A 21,073-nucleotide genomic window follows, 5' to 3' on the forward strand; every position below is an offset into this window, starting at 1 on the left:
GCCTTGACCTATATGGTGGAAAGATTTGCTGGCCATGGATGAGGTCTTGGTGGCTCAGATGGCAGAGCGCTGGAGTATCGATCCAGAGGCCGTGAGTTCAAGTCTCACCCAAAACAGTAATTTTCCCGCTTTTAAATTTATTCTAAGCTTAATAGCATCGTTCGCTGACGTTTCTGCTTGTTAAAAAATAAAATAAAATCTTGCTTGTATTTTATTGTCAAATAAATTGATTAATACTGGTTAGACTAGCGTTAGTCGAATGCACAGACAATCCAACCTCTAGACATAGCATAGTCGCGCTACCCCCTCTGCCACACATACGGTAGCGTTACTCCATCTTCGAGTCAATCCCGTGCCGTGATTGGTCCGTGTTTTTGAACGGACCAATCACGGCACGGGACTCGCTCACCTCGTCCCCCCGCACCCCCGTATTTTTGGCAGCATCGGTTTCATGAAAGAATTGGCCTAAGCTCAGTCTAGAGGTTGGATTGTCAGTGGTCGAATGCTAGTGGAATCTTGAAAAATTTTAAGCGAGACGAAAATTAAGCGGTATTTTTCAAACTTGCGTACCAAATATTTTTTTAATAATATTTATTTATTTATTTAAACTTTATTGCACAAATTTACACAAAAAGAGTACAAATGGCGGACTTAACGCCTTGAGGCATTCTCTACCAGTCAACCATTGGGCTAAACAGAGACAGTTTGTTGCGTGCAGGATTATAAATAGTGGATATGAAAACAGACACGAGATTACTATGATACTATACTTACCCAAATATACTGTAGTAATATTGTAGTGTCATAAAATTTTATAGCGTGTAAAAATCATATTTTTTCTTGTTAAAGAGAAAATAAATGAAAATAACTTACTCTGTTCGGATTAGCGAGGTTTTCCTCAGCCAGATCCACTTTAGTTAGAACAAAGATGGTCCTTTTGCCCGACGGGTCGCAAGATGAGACTAGGTCGGTCACGTTGCTTCGCTCGGCATCTACTGAACCATCCTAAAATATCAACACAAAACATTTTTTACTCAATAAAGCAGTCTGCTTATAAAACTGCTTATAAATATAAGTTGGAAAATATAACAGACTAGAGACCCGCCCCGGCTTCGCACGGGTTAACAAATGATACATAAACCTTCCTCTTGAATCACTCTATCTACTAAAAAAATCCGCATTAAAATCCGTTGCGTAGTTTTAAAGATCTAAGCAAACATAGGGACAGACAGACAGCGGGAAGCGACTTTGTTTTATACTATGTAGTGATAAAAAGTGTTTTTATAGCTCAGATGATTTACATACTAAAATGAAATGTTGATTGCCCCAATTTATTCAACCGATCAGTTATTTGAGTATGAAACGCGTACAAAATCAAGATGATTGGTTTGAAAGTAGCTGTTTTTAAAAGCAACTCGGTTCTCGTATGCAATTTTATTTTTATTATCATTTTCTTTCTTAATGAATGTTTTAATTAGGTATACAGGATTTTGACTCTTGGAGACCCTATACATCTCTAAGGATAATTTGATTAACTACTATATATTGTAATCTTTTAGTTATGATGACACTTAGAGACATTTACATCTCTAAATAATTTTAGATTATAGTTTTTGTATCTTTATGTTTTTTTTTCAGTACTATTGTTACTTATAGCGTTTTTTGTAATTCGACATTTAGAGACTTTATACATCTCTATGTAATACTTTAGTTTGATTTGATATTTGCGGCTTAGTTGTATTTTATAATTGTTGATGTGTTTTTTTTGCTGTGTGTAAATTCCATGTTGACGTGTAAAAGTGCCCTTGTGGCCTATTTGCTGAATAAATGTTGATGTTTGAACTGTTCTTGGGATTAGATTGCCGAGCGGACCACTAGGGTGATAATGATGATTACCTGTATACACAATATGATTGCGTTTGGATTTTCCATGTACTGTTTGCTCATTTGCTTAATGGCGTCCCGCGTGTCAGACGCCATGTCTACTGTCTGCGTCTAGAAAAAAGAAAACCTTGCTTTAATAGGGAATATTACGCGAAACTCTGCGTAGGGGGCGCCACTTCCACAATCCATTTCATTTCATTTATTTCCTTGCTTTGTGTGTACAGTAGGTCTTATTAATAATATTTATGTCTCAACACAACCCTGAGAGGGCACTGCAATTCACTTACAGATAAAATCTATATAATACAGTCGTCATATGAATAATGATATATAGTACAGTCGCCATCAAAATACCATGCATTAACAAAAGATATATGCAGGGGCGTATTTACCCTAGGGCCAAGGGGGCCATGGCCCGGGGCGGCAGGCCTCGGGGGGGCGGCGAAGCCGCCCCTTCGCGGCTTTTTCTGGGCGCCTTTTATAATCAAACTTAGCTATATATATTTATTATTATATTTTAATTGACATTTAAATTAATAAACAAACGAACGCTTCAAACCACCAATTGCTTAAAATATCTACCAACAAGTACCTAAATTAAGCAACATTTTCGTTCAAGAAGTATTAGTACGGCGTAACTAAAATAAAATGTGACTCTGGCAACCAAACCGTGTTAATGAAAAATGAAGCTAAGCTAAGCTTAAGCTATAGGGTTGATTAAACAGCTAAATTCCCTGAAAACGGCCATCTTGTCAGAATTTTGGGGAGCTATTTTGAAGCAATTTAATAACATAGCTTCAAAAGTTCTGCAAGGGGTTGACTCCGATCTGGAGGTTGTTTCTAACCTTTATGACTCCTTAATTAAATTTATTCAAACTAAAAGAGAATGTTTTGACGAGTTTGAAGAGGCAGGTAAAAGGAAATCAACCGAAGACTACAAGCTCAACCAAGAAAGAGTTATCAAGAGGAAAAAACGGTATGACGAGAGTCGCAAAGGAGAAGTGATACTACAGGGACGTGACCACTTTCGAGTCAATAAGTACCTTTTTCCCAATTTGTGATCAATTGTTAGCCGAGTTGAGGAAGCGCAAAACGTCATACTACGTAGTGACGGCCAATTTTGTCTTCTTAGATAAATTAGACACAATGTCTGAGGCAGAAGTTAGAAGGAGTGCCGTAAACCTTCAAAGAGTACCTATACCCGTTAGATCTCGCGGTAGACCTACAAGACGAATGTGTTTTATTAAATCATTTTCTGACCGCCTACGAAAATAAAATGAGCTTAAGGCAACTAAGCTTAGGTACTCATAAAAAATAAGGGCCTTAAAGAAGCTTTCCATTTTCATTTTTCTTTGCACTGCAGTGACTAATTGGAGTGCAGAACGATCATTTTCTGCACTCAAAAGAATAAAAAATTATCTACGTTCCACTATCAGCGAAGAGCGCCTGAATAGCTTAGCTCTTCTTAATATAGAAGCTGAGCTGACAAACGTTTTAAATTACGACAGCGTCATTGATGATTTTGTCAACCAATTTGTACATAGGAAAACAATGTAAATGCCTATGTGAGTAAATGTTAAATGTTTAGTTTTTTTTTATTTCATACCCCAAAGGTACTTGTTGCAGGTTTTTTTTTCTTAAATAAAATACTTTTTCTACTCCCGTACTTTTATTTGTCATTTAAAGGGTCGTGCACACACCTTTAAACCCCTCTCTTATAGTTGTCAAGACAAGTCTTTAGTCTATTCCCCAAAAAAGTATTTGTGCATACACGCAGTATCTTTTTGGCACTTTTACGATACCTACCTACTACTACCTACTACGATACCACTTAAAAAATATTGTATGGAATACATTGTTGCCAACCTAATTTTAATTGTCATTTCTGACAGATGAGTGAACCATAGACATGTTTTGGTTAATCATCATCATCATCATCAGTTTTCATCTTTATAGGGCTGTATCTCCTAAACCGTGCGTCGTAGCGCAAAAATAATCAAATTTTCGTTCCCCTTTGAAACCCGTAAGTAATATTTAAAAAACACAAAAAACTAAAAAAAAAGAAAGAAAAATGTTTATGGGTTGTATCTCCTAAACCGTGCGTCGTAGCGCAAAAATAATAAAATGTTCATTCCTCTGTAAGAAACCTCTAATTAATATTAAAAAAAAAACAAATAAAAAAAAAACAAAAAAAAAACTTTATAAGGCTGTATCTCCTAAACCGTGCGTCGTAGCGCAAAAATAATCAAATTTTCGTTCCCCTTTGAATCCCCTAAGTAATATTTAAAAACCACGAAAAACAAAAAAATAAAGAAAAATGTTTATGGGTTGTATCTCCTAAACCGTGCGTCGTAGCGCAAAAATAATAAAATGTCCATTCCTCTGTAAGAAACCCCTAATTAACCTGTCGAATCCCACGATATGACGTCACCCATAAGCGTTCTGGCTCATATTTGAGCCACTGGGAGCTAACTTAATATTAAAAAAAAAAAAAATATTTATAGGGCTGTATCTCCTAAACCGTGCATCGTAGCGCAAAAATAATAAAATTTTCATTCCCCTTAAGAATCCCACGCACTGAACAACCTATCATATTAGGAAATTAAACAATCATCATCATCCATTTTTATTATTATTTCATTGCATTTCAAAGTAAGTGCTTGGTCGTAGAAAAAGTATTGTATGCAACGTTGTTTAACTGAGTCAAAAAATACTCGTGGCGTCTTTATTAACAATTTTCGGCTTCGCCTCAAATTGTTACTCACGCCACTCGCCTTTTTTCACCCCTCTTAAACAACGGTTGCATAAAATACTATTATCGTCACTGATGAAGGGGGGCGGCAAATCAAAATGGCCCGGGGCGCCTAATTTGTAAATACGCCTCTGGATATATGTCACTTATTAAATAGTTAGTTGTTTCATTACAATATTATAATTTTTATATGTCAATTTACAATCTACTAAATATAAAAGGAATAAAAGGAAATTTATACTTTTCATTTACAGAATAGGAGTAGGAACGAAAGATACAGAGATGCATGTGTTTCCCCGGAATATTATTTGTGTAATTAGTCATTGTTATTTTGTAGGTATTCGTCGACCGAGTAGTAGGCTCCGTCACAATCTAAGGGTATACCGCAAACGAGAGTCGAAATGTTGTTATCTAACCTCCCTATCACTCTTGCACATTCGAGCGATAGAAAGGCAGATAGCTGTTTCGATTTTCGTGTTTCCCGGTAGGCCCTTTGTAAACAAATCGCCTTGATGGATCAATGTCATAATTTATTGTCTGTGAAAACTTGACAAAAAACAGTTTAAGGCACAATATGTACAAGTCACTCTATGGTTTACGATGTGTGCTAGTGCTGCACTCTGGCTGCAGAACATTGCAGTAATACCCCCCACCCCCCATTATGAATTATTGATTTTGAAGATGGCCAGTGATCTAGGAAAATTTTCGTTTAGAAATTATAAGTGATGGGCGATTAAGCTCACTTGCACCATCCCTCTAACCCGGGGATAAGCTGTTAAATCGTTAACCCAGTGTCAAATTGTACTGGTAACCATGGTAACTCCAAGTTTAACTGGTGAACCCGGGTTAGTGAAATGGTGGGCCTTAGTTGCCACTAGGGGGGATGACCGCTATGTATGTATGTATGGGATATACTCCGGGATTCCAGGCTTCATATTGACACATTTTTTATCTTTATTGCATAATACCATTGCTAATACGGGCCTATAAAATGTTTTTTCTCAAAAATGCAATGAAATGTCGACGCTCCGGGCGTTATATCAGGCTTCGAAGTATCACGTTTAGGGCGGAGCAACTCCAGAGAACTGTAAAGGAATTTCATACGAAATTGAAGGCCTAGGCCGGGAAGTTTTTTTTTTTTTAATTCTAATGTAAACATGGGGTCTGTGTCCATGAACAGACTAAACAACCGAATTATAATTTTTTTTTTGGTGAATGAATGGTTATCGGACCAAAATATCCATGTTAACGCCTGTTATACACGAACGTACTGATACTAAGAATACGAATCTGTATGACTCAATGTGTTGATGAATAAATTTAAAATTTTGTCTATACGTAAGTCACCAGAGACCATAGACAATATTTAAAATCCTCTGCATTTATTTTATTTATAGAAATTTAGATTCTTATTATCAAATTGTGTATAATGGCCCTAATAAGGTCTATTCGAACACTACACACGCGAAATACGGACGACTTCCGTAAAAAAAAAACAATTATGGCGGGATTGGAAGGAAAATTAAAAACACTTTTGTTGTGAAGTTGGATTTTTATTATAAAGATTATAAATTTGTTTTTTTGAGTGGTGTATTTTTTTATTTCATTGCATGTTTGAGAAAAGCACTATACATGCCTAGCCGTGAAAAGGTCTTGCCGGCTTCGTATCACTATCCGGCCTCCCTACGGTCGGCCGGCTATACCTACTCGCCCGGCAAGCCCTTCTTGCCCGGCGTCTGCAGTAATGTACTAATACTACTGTAACCAAATCGCCAATCACTGGAAATTACTAACACAACATTTGAAGTTCGTAAACTGTGTACTTGGTGAAATTAACTTACTGAAATGACACCGGGCAGATCGACCAGAACCATCCGCTGAATACCAGGTCCTTTGACAGACATGGATATGACTTCAGTAGAAACTGTGCGGCCTCCGCGGACACTGTTACGCATACGCAGCTCTACTTCCCTGTTGGCAAATAAACAATAATGTGTTTTGAATAAGATAAGATAAGATAAAAGATAGTTTATTCAAGTAGGCATAATTACAATGCGCTTATGAACGTCAAATAAAGCTACACCGGCTCCAACCCTACACCTCTGCCCCGAGAAGATTTAAATCCCCCCTCAATTGGAGGAGGGTATCCCAATATGGGACCGGCAACAAACTCGGCGGGACACATCTTTTCAAAAATAATTACATCTTAGGAATAGGGAATATTACGCGAAACTCTTCGTAGGGGGCGCCACTCCCACAACCAGTCACAATCTAAGGGTCTACCACAAACGAGAGGTCGAAATTTTGTTATCCAACTTCTCTATCACTCTTGCATATTCGAGCGATAAAGAGGCAGATAGCTGAGTTTCGATTTCGCGTTTCCCGGTAGACCCTTTGTAAACAAACCGCTTTGATATATCAATGTCATATTTGATTGTCTGTGAAAACTTGTCAAAAAACAGTTTAAGGCACAGTATGTATAAGTTATTCTATGGTTTACGAAAGGCGCTAGTGCTGCACTCTGGCGGCAAAACATTGCAGTAATACTCCCTATTGCAAAATGCGAATAAACAAAAAAGAACAAATTGGACATAATTTTATCGCATCAAATTGGGAATCGGTTGGAAAGCGTTTAGTAAAAATAACAGCGTTTAACTTCATCATCATCATATCAGCCCTTTATCGCTCACTGCTGAGCATAGGCCTCTCTTCTAGTACGCCACTTGTCCCGGTCCTGAGCCAATCTCACCCAGAAGTGACCCGCAATACCCAACGAGCCAACGGACGCCAGGCACTTTAACTTGTAAAGATACTAGTAGTTCGCCTCGAACTGAGAACTCGCGGTTTGCCAAATAGTCGAACGAGCGAGCGAAGCGAAGTGAAGTTCTTACATTCAACTTGGAGCACACGGCTGGCTAGGGGCACGTCCCGGCATTTCGATGTTTTTAAGCTGAACTATCAGAGGATAGTTTGATACACAATAACTTAAGTAAATTTGTTCTAATTTAAATTAAATTGGGTAAACGTGTAGTTGAGGACATTATATTTTAGTCATTAAATTATGAGCAGGCTCGATCAAGGGGTTATTGAGCTAGAAGAGCTTAGAAGGCTAAAAAGCTATTTGTGAGGGGTCTTGCTATTCTGGTCATCTTTTTTGCAAGAAAGTATGGTCGAATTTGGTATCAAATGAAAGTGCTCGGCTTACACATTTATAATAGGTACCTATAGTTTTTAAATTTACAATTTTAAAATAATGATCTAACATTTTATCGAACCGCGAGTTCTCAGTTCGGGGCGAACTACTAGTTAGATCAATTGAATCTAGTCAGCAAAGGATCGACATCCGCTTGCGATTTATTGCAAGGTCTGTGGAGCCCTTAACTGATAGATTTGTCACCATAGATTTTAAAATAGACAGTATCTGTAGTAGGTAAGCCGTAATCTTTCTTGTCAAATGTCAAATGCCTTCCCATATCTGGGGGCACGGTAGTGCCCCCGCCAAGACGAGCAAAGCGAAGCGCAAGGGCACTACCTACCTTTTCTCGAAGCGCTTCGTCGTTTTTTTGAACCCTCTTAACTTGGGTTTGGATTATACCAGATAAACAAAACTCTCGGGATATGATTTCAATAGCAGACTTATTAAGCATAAAAAAATTCAATTGCATAGCTCTTATACTTTGGATTTTATTAATGTCTAAAAAACCCCGATTTCGTCACTGACTCATTCACTCACTGTTGATCATCAAAACCTCTAGGGTACTTCCTGAAGTTCTAGGAAGCTGAAATTTGGTATGTGAAATAGTATTAGTCCAAAAACAACAGAAAAATTCAAAAACTTGAAATTATTAGCCCCTAAGGGGGTGAAAAGGGGGGTGGAATTTTGTATGGGAAATTTGGTATGTAGATAGTTATTGTTATGGGGAAGGATATAAAATAGTTTCAACCCCAAAATCACCCCGTAAGGGTGAAAAGGGGTGGAAACAGGCGTTAGGGGGAAAAGGGGGGTTGAAGTTTGTATGGGGAATCAGTAAAAAAGCAGATTGTATATAAAAGATGCCCCCCAGGTACGTATTTCAGGATTTTGAATAGTAAATCACCCGCAACCCTTTAAATCAGAAGATTGTCATAAGCAACTTACAAAAAGATGTGAAATCCCACCAAAAACATTTTCATGTAAAATGTTGCCAAGACGAAACCATAAGGCTCGCACTGACAAAAAGTTATCAGATATCTTGTAGAGCCAAGCTTAACTCTACACAGGCCCTACCTTCACAGACTCTACACCTTAGTCAAAATATGTGGCTTGGCCGTTTCATTCATTATTACAAGAACTATTTTATAATAAAAATAATAATGAATAGTGAATACATATTTCACCTTACGCCCATGTGACGAAGCGGTCAAGCCACATATTTTGACTAAGGTGTAGAGTCTGTGAAGGTAGGGCCTGTGTAGAGTTAGAAGGTTGGCTCTACAAGATATCTGATAACTTTTTGTCAGTGCGAGCCTTATGGTTTCGTCTTGGCAACATTTTACATGAAAATGTTTTTGGTGGGATGATATTTACGTATTTTATTTTGTTTTTATAAATCTCGCCAATTATTTGAATATCGTAAATTAAAAATTTATTCTAAATCTAATTTAAATGTGTAAACCGAGCACTTTCATTTGATACTAAGCTCGACCATACTTTCTTGCGAATAAGTTGACCGGAATAGCAAGACCCCCCCACAAATAGCTTTTTAGCCTTCTAGGCCCTTCTAGCTCCATAACCCCTTGTCGAGCCTGCTCATAATTTAATGACTAAAATGTAATGCCTTCATCTACACGTTTGCCGAATTTCATTTAAATTAGACTAAATTTGCTTAAGTTATCGTGTATCAAACTATCCTCTGATAGTTCAGCTTAAAAACATCGAAATCCCGGGACGTGCCACTAGCCAGCCGTGTGTTCCAAGTTGAATGTAAGAACTTCACTTCGCTTCGCTCGCTCGTTCGATAAAACGCTAGGCAAACAAATTCATGTTTCGGTAATCCATACGATCGAAAATTAGAGTCAGACCAAGAAAAATCTGCAGCGGATTTGATAGCCCACGCAGTGCAAGTGTTATTTTAAACGTCAAACTTCTATGAAATTATGACGTATAAATAACACTTGCACTGCGTGGGCTATCAAATCCGCTGCAGACATTTATTGGTCCGACTCTACAAGCACCATATATTATATTATACTCTGCCTCAGTCGAAAGTAAAGCTACAGGTTTCAAGTTATTTTAAAACGTAATTTTAAGGTATAATTTCCTATCTCACAGATTCTCGATCTAAATGAGCTATAAAAACTTACACAATATAAACCATTCTGTCAGGAATTCAAAAAAAAATTGCCTTTCATTTTACCATCGCCCACACTGTTAACCGACAGTTCGTCCTTATTACAAAAGGCATAAGGTCCACCGTTGCACAATAAGGTGTTGCTACTGTTGCTGTTCATACTTACTTCCTGAGATCTGCGAGGTCTGACTCCTTGTTGAGGTCAAACTCGCGCGCAGAGTCTCTGAACTGAGCCACGTGGTACGGACCCTCTGATAGGGTCACCTTTACGGGAGCTCTGAAATAAAAGAAGTGTTATTTTCAATTAATGTTGCTCTTACGCTGACAGTTATAAAACGATATATAAAATCGTGTGACAGGGACAACATGACAGTATTGAAAGAGTATTTGTTGTCTCTGTCACACAATGTTTAATAAGAGAACACAGCTAATATAGAATATAGCAATAAATAAGTAACTTTCTCTTCTATTTCTACACGCATAAACTGCTGAAACAATTTAGCTGACCTTAAATTTCGAAAAGTAGTATAAAATTTACTATGGATGTACTAATTAACAGAGGAGTAGTTAAAGTTTTATTAAGGTTTGTTATTTATTTATTTATTTGAAAAATGTTTACATGACCTTACAGACAGATCCAATGCGCCATGAAACTTAACATTAACATACACATTTACATTAATATTAATAACAAACATTTTTCATTTTATAGTTATACAGGGTGCTTCCTGTAACAGGAGCAATAAATTAAACTGTAGGCTGTACTCCTCAAACTAACCAATATTTGTTCAGCAATTTTTAAAAATTATGAATCCTTTAGACTTCCTCTTTCTCATACAAAATAAATATTGCCTTCAATGTACGCTGACATCAGTGTGTTTGACGTTGCTTGTCACGCTTTAAACATAACAAAATTTGCAATACATTGCGTCTTAGAATAAACTTTAAAGCGTAATAAAAATCAAAACATGAGTTATTTTCAAAAGTTGCTGAACAAATGTTGGTCAGTTTGAGGAGTACAGCTTACAGTTTAATTTATTGCTCCTGTTACAGGAAGCACCCTGTATGTACCTGCTTGGTATACCAAGCAGGTACATATAACTATTACGAATAACAATCAGGTACAAACAAACAATTAGAAATCACTATAGTCCCTTATCACATCCACAATTACACCTTAATGTATGTAGGCCTCGCATCCATCACCTCACAGAATCTCAGGCATTCATTTCTCACAGACACCCAACGCCACGCAAACAGGTCGCACTCGGGTGCTGATGCCAAGAGTGCATTCAAGTGTGTGAGTGCGGAGGGGCGGAGCGGAGCGGTTATACCTGGTGCACATCTCCCCAGCCTCCCCTCGGGAAGATCCTGGCCTGCGCGATCATCTCCAGCACCGAGGTATTCCCCGCGGACTGGTCTCCGACCACCACCACGCCCGACAGCTCGTCCAGCACGGCCGAGTACACGTCGACTAGTAGGTCAGCCACTGTCCTACCTGGTGCACATCTCCCCAGCCCCCCTGGGGAAGATCCTGGCCTGCGCGATCATCTCCAGCACCGAGGTCTTCCCCGCGGACTGGTCTCCGACCACCACCACGCCCGACAGCTCGTCCAGCACGGCCGAGTACACGTCGACTAGTAGGTCAGCCACTGTCCTACCTGGTGCACATCTCCCCAGCCCCCCTGGGGAAGATCCTGGCCTGCGCGATCATCTCCAGCACCGAGGTCTTCCCCGCGGACTGGTCTCCGGCCACCACCACGCCCGACAGCTCGTCCAGCACGGCCGAGTACACGTCGACTAGTAGGTCAGCCACTGTCCTACCTGGTGCACATCTCCCCAGCCCCCCTGGGGAAGATCCTGGCCTGCGCGATCATCTCCAGCACCGAGGTCTTCCCCGCGGACTGGTCTCCGGCCACCACCACGCCCGACAGCTCGTCCAGCACGGCCGAGTACACGTCGACTAGTAGGTCAGCCACTGTCCTACCTGGTGCACATCTCCCCAGCCCCCCTGGGGAAGATCCTGGCCTGCGCGATCATCTCCAGCACCGAGGTCTTCCCCGCGGACTGGTCTCCGGCCACCACCACGCCCGACAGCTCGTCCAGCACGGCCGAGTACACGTCGACTAGTAGGTCAGCCACTGTCCTACCTGGTGCACATCTCCCCAGCCCCCCTGGGGAAGATCCTGGCCTGCGCGATCATCTCCAGCACCGAGGTCTTCCCCGCGGACTGGTCTCCGGCCACCACCACGCCCGACAGCTCGTCCAGCACGGCCGAGTACACGTCGACTAGTAGGTCAGCCACTGTCCTACCTGGTGCACATCTCCCCAGCCCCCCTGGGGAAGATCCTGGCCTGCGCGATCATCTCCAGCACCGAGGTCTTCCCCGCGGACTGGTCTCCGGCCACCACCACGCCCGACAGCTCGTCCAGCACGGCCGAGTACACGTCGACTAGTAGGTCAGCCACTGTCCTACCTGGTGCACATCTCCCCAGCCCCCCTGGGGAAGATCCTGGCCTGCGCGATCATCTCCAGCACCGAGGTCTTCCCCGCGGACTGGTCTCCGACCACCACCACGCCCGACAGCTCGTCCAGCACGGCCGAGTACACGTCGACTAGTAGGTCAGCCACTGTCCTACCTGGTGCACATCTCCCCAGCCCCCCTGGGGAAGATCCTGGCCTGCGCGATCATCTCCAGCACCGAGGTCTTCCCCGCGGACTGGTCTCCGGCCACCACCACGCCCGACAGCTCGTCCAGCACGGCCGAGTACACGTCGACTAGTAGGTCAGCCACTGTCCTACCTGGTGCACATCTCCCCAGCCCCCCTGGGGAAGATCCTGGCCTGCGCGATCATCTCCAGCACCGAGGTCTTCCCCGCGGACTGGTCTCCGGCCACCACCACGCCCGACAGCTCGTCCAGCACGGCCGAGTACACGTCGACTAGTAGGTCAGCCACTGTCCTACCTGGTGCACATCTCCCCAGCCCCCCTGGGGAAGATCCTGGCCTGCGCGATCATCTCCAGCACCGAGGTCTTCCCCGCGGACTGGTCTCCGACCACCACCACGCCCGACAGCTCGTCCAGCACGGCCGAGTACACGTCGACTAGTAGGTCAGCCACTGTCCTACCTGGTGCACATCTCCCCAGCCCCCCTGGGGAAGATCCTGGCCTGCGCGATCATCTCCAGCACCGAGGTCTTCCCCGCGGACTGGTCTCCGGCCACCACCACGCCCGACAGCTCGTCCAGCACGGCCGAGTACACGTCGACTAGTAGGTCAGCCACTGTCCTACCTGGTGCACATCTCCCCAGCCCCCCTGGGGAAGATCCTGGCCTGCGCGATCATCTCCAGCACCGAGGTCTTCCCCGCGGACTGGTCTCCGACCACCACCACGCCCGACAGCTCGTCCAGCACGGCCGAGTACACGTCGACTAGTAGGTCAGCCACTGTCCTACCTGGTGCACATCTCCCCAGCCCCCCTGGGGAAGATCCTGGCCTGCGCGATCATCTCCAGCACCGAGGTCTTCCCCGCGGACTGGTCTCCGGCCACCACCACGCCCGACAGCTCGTCCAGCACGGCCGAGTACACGTCGACTAGTAGGTCAGCCACTGTCCTACCTGGTGCACATCTCCCCAGCCCCCCTGGGGAAGATCCTGGCCTGCGCGATCATCTCCAGCACCGAGGTCTTCCCCGCGGACTGGTCTCCGACCACCACCACGCCCGACAGCTCGTCCAGCACGGCCGAGTACACGTCGACTAGTAGGTCAGCCACTGTCCTACCTGGTGCACATCTCCCCAGCCCCCCTGGGGAAGATCCTGGCCTGCGCGATCATCTCCAGCACCGAGGTCTTCCCCGCGGACTGGTCTCCGACCACCACCACGCCCGACAGCTCGTCCAGCACGGCCGAGTACACGTCGACTAGTAGGTCAGCCACTGTCCTACCTGGTGCACATCTCCCCAGCCCCCCTGGGGAAGATCCTGGCCTGCGCGATCATCTCCAGCACCGAGGTCTTCCCCGCGGACTGGTCTCCGGCCACCACCACGCCCGACAGCTCGTCCAGCACGGCCGAGTACACGTCGACTAGTAGGTCAGCCACTGTCCTACCTGGTGCACATCTCCCCAGCCCCCCTGGGGAAGATCCTGGCCTGCGCGATCATCTCCAGCACCGAGGTCTTCCCCGCGGACTGGTCTCCGGCCACCACCACGCCCGACAGCTCGTCCAGCACGGCCGAGTACACGTCGACTAGTAGGTCAGCCACTGTCCTACCTGGTGCACATCTCCCCAGCCCCCCTGGGGAAGATCCTGGCCTGCGCGATCATCTCCAGCACCGAGGTCTTCCCCGCGGACTGGTCTCCGACCACCACCACGCCCGACAGCTCGTCCAGCACGGCCGAGTACACGTCGACTAGTAGGTCAGCCACTGTCCTACCTGGTGCACATCTCCCCAGCCCCCCTGGGGAAGATCCTGGCCTGCGCGATCATCTCCAGCACCGAGGTCTTCCCCGCGGACTGGTCTCCGACCACCACCACGCCCGACAGCTCGTCCAGCACGGCCGAGTACACGTCGACTAGTAGGTCAGCCACTGTCCTACCTGGTGCACATCTCCCCAGCCCCCCTGGGGAAGATCCTGGCCTGCGCGATCATCTCCAGCACCGAGGTCTTCCCCGCGGACTGGTCTCCGGCCACCACCACGCCCGACAGCTCGTCCAGCACGGCCGAGTACACGTCGACTAGTAGGTCAGCCACTGTCCTACCTGGTGCACATCTCCCCAGCCCCCCTGGGGAAGATCCTGGCCTGCGCGATCATCTCCAGCACCGAGGTCTTCCCCGCGGACTGGTCTCCGACCACCACCACGCCCGACAGCTCGTCCAGCACGGCCGAGTACACGTCGACTAGTAGGTCAGCCACTGTCCTACCTGGTGCACATCTCCCCAGCCCCCCTGGGGAAGATCCTGGCCTGCGCGATCATCTCCAGCACCGAGGTCTTCCCCGCGGACTGGTCTCCGGCCACCACCACGCCCGACAGCTCGTCCAGCACGGCCGAGTACACGTCGACTAGTAGGTCAGCCACTGTCCTACCTGGTGCACATCTCCCCAGCCCCCCTCGGGAAGATCCTGGCCTGCGCGATCATCTCCAGCACCGAGGTCTTCCCCGCGGACTGGTCTCCGACCACCACGACGCGCGGCAGCCGGTCCGTCTCCCCGGCGTCCCAGCCCGACAGCTCGTCCAGCACGGCCGAGTACATGTCGATTAGGGAGCGCTGGAAAACGAAATGTTTTAATGAAACTAGTAGTTCGCCCCGAACTGAGAACTCGCGGTTCGCCAAAATGTAAGATCATTATTTTAACATAATTTAAAAACTATATTATAAATGTGTAAGCCGAGCACTTTATTTGATACCAAACTCGACCATACTTTCTTGCAAAAAAGATGACCAGAATAGCAAGACCCCTGACAAATAGCTTTTTAGCCTTCTAAGCTCTTCTAGCTCAATAACCCCTTGATCGAGCCTGCTCATAATTTAATGACTAAAATATAATGCCCTCAACTACACATGTACCCAATTTAATTGAAATTAGAACAAATTTACTTAAGTTATTGTGTATCAAACTATCCTCTGATAGTTCAGCTTAAAAACATCGAAATGCCGGGACGTGCCCCTAGCCAGCCGTGTGCTCCAAGTTGAATGTAAGAACTTCACTTCGCTTCGCTCGCTCGTTCGATAATTGCGTATATTGAATTTATAGTACATCCCGACGTTTCGAACCATTTACAGCGTTCGTGGTCAACGCGGTGGTGGTGGCGTAGCTTTATCGCGTATCTTTACTTCAAAATAGTTGTAATGTAGAACTAGCTTTATGAACCAATTTTGCATGTATAACTGGCCTTAAAATGTATAGTTTATGATGGTTCATTATTTTATAAGTGGGTAGTTTTGCACAGTGTAGTTTTTCCTCAGACACCCGTTGACCACGAACGCTGTAAAGGGTTCGAAACATAGGGATGTAGTATAAATTCAATATACGCGATATAATCCGTTTTAATAGTTTTATTTCATGAGTAACTATCGCGGTAACCGAAGTCAAATGTTTTAACTGCTACAAATTTGGACCAATTACAAAAGTATCACATGTTTTAATCTGTCAGCTCCCACCTTGGAGGATATAATCAAACGGAGACGCCATGTCTGTAATTTTCTGTACAAAACAGTCTGCCGATTTTTGCGGGGGAGGGGAACGTCAAATGTATGCGTAACGTAAAAATAGCCATGTCAGATAAACGTCAGTCCATACATTGTGTATGACCGTTGGCCGCCTATTTTCGACAGAGGGGAAAGCCTGTTAATGGCTACTCCGTTTAGTTGTATCCTCCAAGGCTCCCACGGCTCATATATGAGCCAGAACGCTTATGGTGACGTCATATCGTGGGATTCGACAGGTTAAGTGTTGAAAATTTGGACTAAAAATTCTGAAATATAAACACTCGCTATTTTATTCTACTAGTCGATATATTACATCGATACATTTAATATCTTAATCATTTGTAAGTGTTCCTATTTATTGTTATTTTAATAGTGTGCGTAATTTTAATGCAATTTAAAAATGTTAATGTAATATGGATCATTTATTATCTGCAATAAAAAATTGAATTGACAAAGTTAATGTTAATGATAAGATTCTCCAAAAACCGGTCTTACACTCGTCTGTCGTACAAAATATTCATAATGTCGAATATTTAGTACTCAAGACAAGATTTTTTTAGACTAGCGATATTAAAAATAAAAATCAATAATTTAATTTTTTCCACCCTATATACATTTATTTCAGTCTTGGGACCCATTATAATCGTTAGTTACAATGTCTTAGTCTATGTTAGTATAAAAACGTAATGACAACAGTTGAAACGACATAGCAATTGGCATGAATACTTAGCGTGGTCCGACTCTAAATATCTAGTTAACACAAATTAATAAAATAAAATTTTAAGTAGGTACATCAATAGTTATTTAATATTATATTGCATTGTATCTATGTCAAAATTATGATTAAGTATGTCAAAAAAAATAACTTACATTTAATTTAGGTATTTACAATTATATAATTAGTTTCTTTTTATCGTGACGGATCAGAACCCCTCATCGGGTGAAGGCCTCCTCCAAGTACTTCCAACCCTAGTAGCACGGTCGCATTTTTATCGTTTATCACCATGCCTGTCTCGTTCTAACAAGTATGTAAGTGCGAAAGTGACGGGCATAGTGATAGTCGATAAAAATGGAACCGTGCTGAGCCCGCAAATTTCCCTATTTAATGCAGTATACATATCTCACCTTAAGAAGCGATGGTGGCCTAGCGGTAAGAGCGTGCGACTTTCAATCCGGAGGTCGCGGGTTCAAACCCCGGCTCGTACCAATGAGTTTTTCGGAACTTATGTACGAAATATTTGACATTTACTAGTTGCTTTTCGGTGAAGGAAAACATCGTGAGGAAACCGGACTAATCCCAATAAGGCCTTCCCCTCTGGGTTGGAAGGTCATATGGCAGTCGCTTCCGTAAAAACTGGTGCCTACGTCAATTCTTGGGATTAGTTGTCAAGCGGACCCCAGGCTCCCATGAGCCGTGGCAAAATGCCGGGACAACGCGAGGAAGAAGAAGATGTATTTATTGTCACAACACAACAGCGAATACATGACACACAATATAAAAAAAAGAATTTAAGTTACTTAACCTATAAACATTAGGTATACCTATTATCTAAAAACTTAACCAGACTATTGTAACTTAATAACTAAACATTTGCTGTGACAAATGGTTTGGGCGTCAGCATAATGCTGCCAGCATCAACTCAGCATGAGTGACACTGCAGCACTGTTTTTCAGCCCAGACCAGGTTACCAATTAAAATAAATTAAATTAGCTCCGTACTTAACATCTACACAACACAGATATAATATTTAGACTTAGCCACTAACGAAAAAAAGGCAAAATAAAATTTAGTGCATATAATTGAATAAATAACAAAGTGCTAGAATCTTGTAAACTACTCATCTATTATTCTATTTATTTATTTATTTTTCCTATTAGATACGTACATTTGCCATTTCCTTTTGTTTATTAAATATTAAGCGTTTGCAGTGTTTTTTATATGTAATCAAACAGAATATATGTAGAAAAACAGAAAAAAGACATATCTCACCTTAATCTTCCTCGCGGGAGGCTGTCTGCCTTGACGTAGCAGCATATTCTGTTGTCTTAATTCTCTGTTTTCTTGTTCGAGCCTCTGCAGCTCGCGCTGGTAGCGAGCTTGGAGCGCCAGGACTTCCTCTTGAAGAGCATGGACGCGTTTTTCTAGAGAAAAAAAAAGTGTTTTTGATGTTTCAAGTGAAAGTTTATTGAGAGTATTGAGACAGACATTTTATACAGATCTTTGAGCGAGTGAAAAGTTAGTGAGGTTTCGCGGTATCAGGGGTCCGGTTTAAAAAAAAGCAACAACGGTTGCACTCCGGGAGTGCCGATTGAAGTGAAAACTCACCTCACTATGTTACCGACGCCCGGTAACACGGTACATACGTTTAGCGGAGGTATTCTATTTATTTATTATATATTATTATCATTCTCAAATAAGATCACACTTTTTCATTGACATGTTTATTTACATACTGCCGTGACAACGTCAAATTATTTGAACATAGGTAAAGAGTCTTGAAAAGGAGTCCGCAACACAAATGTCAAATAACATTGAGTTTTTCTTTATTGATTTAAATGCCATCTAAATTAGGCTTACGCCCCTTACGGTCACGTGATCGCCTTACGCTGTCTCGAGTTTATCATTTTTCCCCCACTTCAAATAGTGCCCAGCGCCGCTAAAGAAGTTTTCACTTCAAAAAATTACCATCGCGGTCCGTTTCTACTTGCGTTTATTAAATAAGTTAAAAAATAATATAGGTCAGCGGTCCGCCATTTGGTGACCCCTGCTCACAGACAAGACATCCTCTAGACTGAGCATAGTAACGCTACCCCCTCTGCCACTTATACGGTAGTTTTACTCCATCTTCGAGTCAATCTTGTGCCGTGATTGGTCCGTGTCTTTGAACGGACCAATCACGACACGGGATTCGCTCACCTCGTCCCCCCGCACCCCCGTATTTTTGGCAGCATCGGTTTCATGAAATAATTGCTCTAAACTCAGTCTAGAGGATTCCTAGTCAATGCCCCTGCTTTACAGCATGAGTGGTCTCACCATAAGTGCGGTCGTCGCTGGCCCGGCCGCCGCCCGTCGCCGCCGGCGCGGGTTTGCTCTGCAGATTGTTCACGATCTTCGGGGCTGGTTCTGTTGGCGACATTGAACTATTTCGGGCGAGTCGGACTCGCCCATGAAGGGTTCCGTATTTAGGCGATTTATGACGTATTAAAAAAAAAACTACTTACTAGATCTCGTTCAAACCAATTTTCGGTGGAAGTTTACACGGTAATGTACATCATATATTTTTTTTAGTTTTATCATTCTGTTATTTTAGAAGTTACAGGGGGGGGGGGGGACACACATTTTACCACTTTGGAAGTGTCTCTCGCGCAAACTATTCAGTTTAGAAAAAAATGATATTAGAAACCTCAATATCATTTTTGAAGACCTATCCATAGATACCCCACACGTATGGGTTTGATGAAAAAAAAAAAATTTGAGCTTCAGTTCTAAGTATAGGGAACCCCAAAAATTTTTTGTTTTTTTTTCTATTTTTGTGTGAAAATCTTAATGCGGTTCACAGAATACATCTACTTACCAAGTTTCAACAGTATAGTTCTTATAGTTTCGGAGAAAAGTGACTGTGACATACACGGACAGACAGACAGACAGACATGACGAATCTATAAGGGTTCCGTTTTTTGCAATTTGGCTACGGAACCCTAATAACCTCATGATTGTGATAGATGTTGTTGAATTCACAGCTCCAAGATCTTTACCGTTGTGGCAGTATACAAAGTGTTACTTCAGCCACTGAAAGTGGGATGGGTACACGTTGTATAGGTCATACTGAACAACTTTTACTATGGGGGACCAACCCCGTAATTGCGAAAAAAGAAATTGACTGTCCCATACATTTTGGCTGGTTGATGTTGATATCTTGTATGGGAGTGAAAATTTTTTATTTTATTTTATTTTATTTTTTTTATAGTAAAAGTTGCTCAGTGTGACCTATACAACGACTACCCGTGTTGTGAATAACGCTTATTTTTAGGGTTATATGTCGTGGCATCACCGAATGGGCCCTACGGAAGATCAGCGCTGACTTTATAGCTAAGTTGGGTCCATTTCGTGAAGCACACTTATTGACTTATTTTTTTTCTTGCTGTTGGTATCTGTACATGTCCGTAATCCGTACATGTTTTGGGATCGTCACGAATAAAAATCTTTTATCTTTAAATCTCGAAATGAGCGTTATTCGCAACACTAGTACCCACCCCACTTTCAGTGGCTGATGTAACACGTTGTATATTTGTCGACGCTTTAATGACGAATTGGCTGTAGATTTTATGGTTATTAAGTAAGGGACATCTATTTCTAAGACAAGCGGATAATTCGTCAAAATCGAATCCAACCTTTACAAAAATCACGCCTCATCAGCGCGCGCGCAAAAAATTTAAGTGAGTGAAACCGTTGTCGAATAAACAGTTTAAAATATGTCTCACGAAAGTTTAATTTCGATTAGCAGCAGAAAACCCATAAAAGTATGTTTAATTCATTAAGCGCCACTTGCACCATCCCACTAACCCGGGGTTAAGCGGTTAAACCGTTAACCCAGTGTCAAATTGTATTGGTAACTATGGTAACTCCAGGTATATAGTATATGAGACACTGCTGCGAAATGCATGTTTCCAGCAGTGTATATATATTGTAAATATTGTAAATGTTCAATTATGCCGTTCATATTACAATGTATTTTTCGCATTCACTGTGGCAACACCTTGTCACAGTTAAAATTCAAATATTTAAAAAAATAAACTGTTGCTCTGTCATACAGTTGACAGAGCCAGTGTGTCAAAAACCTACCACCAGTTCACATCCCCTTTCGTTGCTCTCGTCTATTTTCGCACCTTTTATTAAAA

General features: G+C 43.0%; 1 protein-coding gene across 1 annotated transcript in view; it reads right to left on the reverse strand.

Annotated features, from left to right (window-relative positions):
* The window catches only part of LOC134658864 (dynamin-like 120 kDa protein, mitochondrial), a 64,883-nt gene that overhangs the window by 33,998 nt on the left and 9,812 nt on the right, over positions 1-21,073 (reverse strand). Inside the window, exons 5-11 of the mRNA XM_063514534.1 lie at positions 19,209-19,298; positions 18,165-18,316; positions 15,051-15,232; positions 10,133-10,243; positions 6,478-6,607; positions 1,897-1,995; positions 874-1,005 (exon numbers count right to left, since the gene is read on the reverse strand). Of these exons, the coding sequence (XP_063370604.1) occupies positions 874-1,005; positions 1,897-1,995; positions 6,478-6,607; positions 10,133-10,243; positions 15,051-15,232; positions 18,165-18,316; positions 19,209-19,298 (896 nt within the window). The remainder of the gene's footprint in view (positions 1-873; positions 1,006-1,896; positions 1,996-6,477; positions 6,608-10,132; positions 10,244-15,050; positions 15,233-18,164; positions 18,317-19,208; positions 19,299-21,073) is intronic.

Source organism: Cydia amplana, chromosome 23, assembly GCF_948474715.1.
Source record: "Cydia amplana chromosome 23, ilCydAmpl1.1, whole genome shotgun sequence".
In the NCBI taxonomy this organism is placed as follows: Eukaryota; Metazoa; Arthropoda; class Insecta; order Lepidoptera; family Tortricidae; genus Cydia; species Cydia amplana.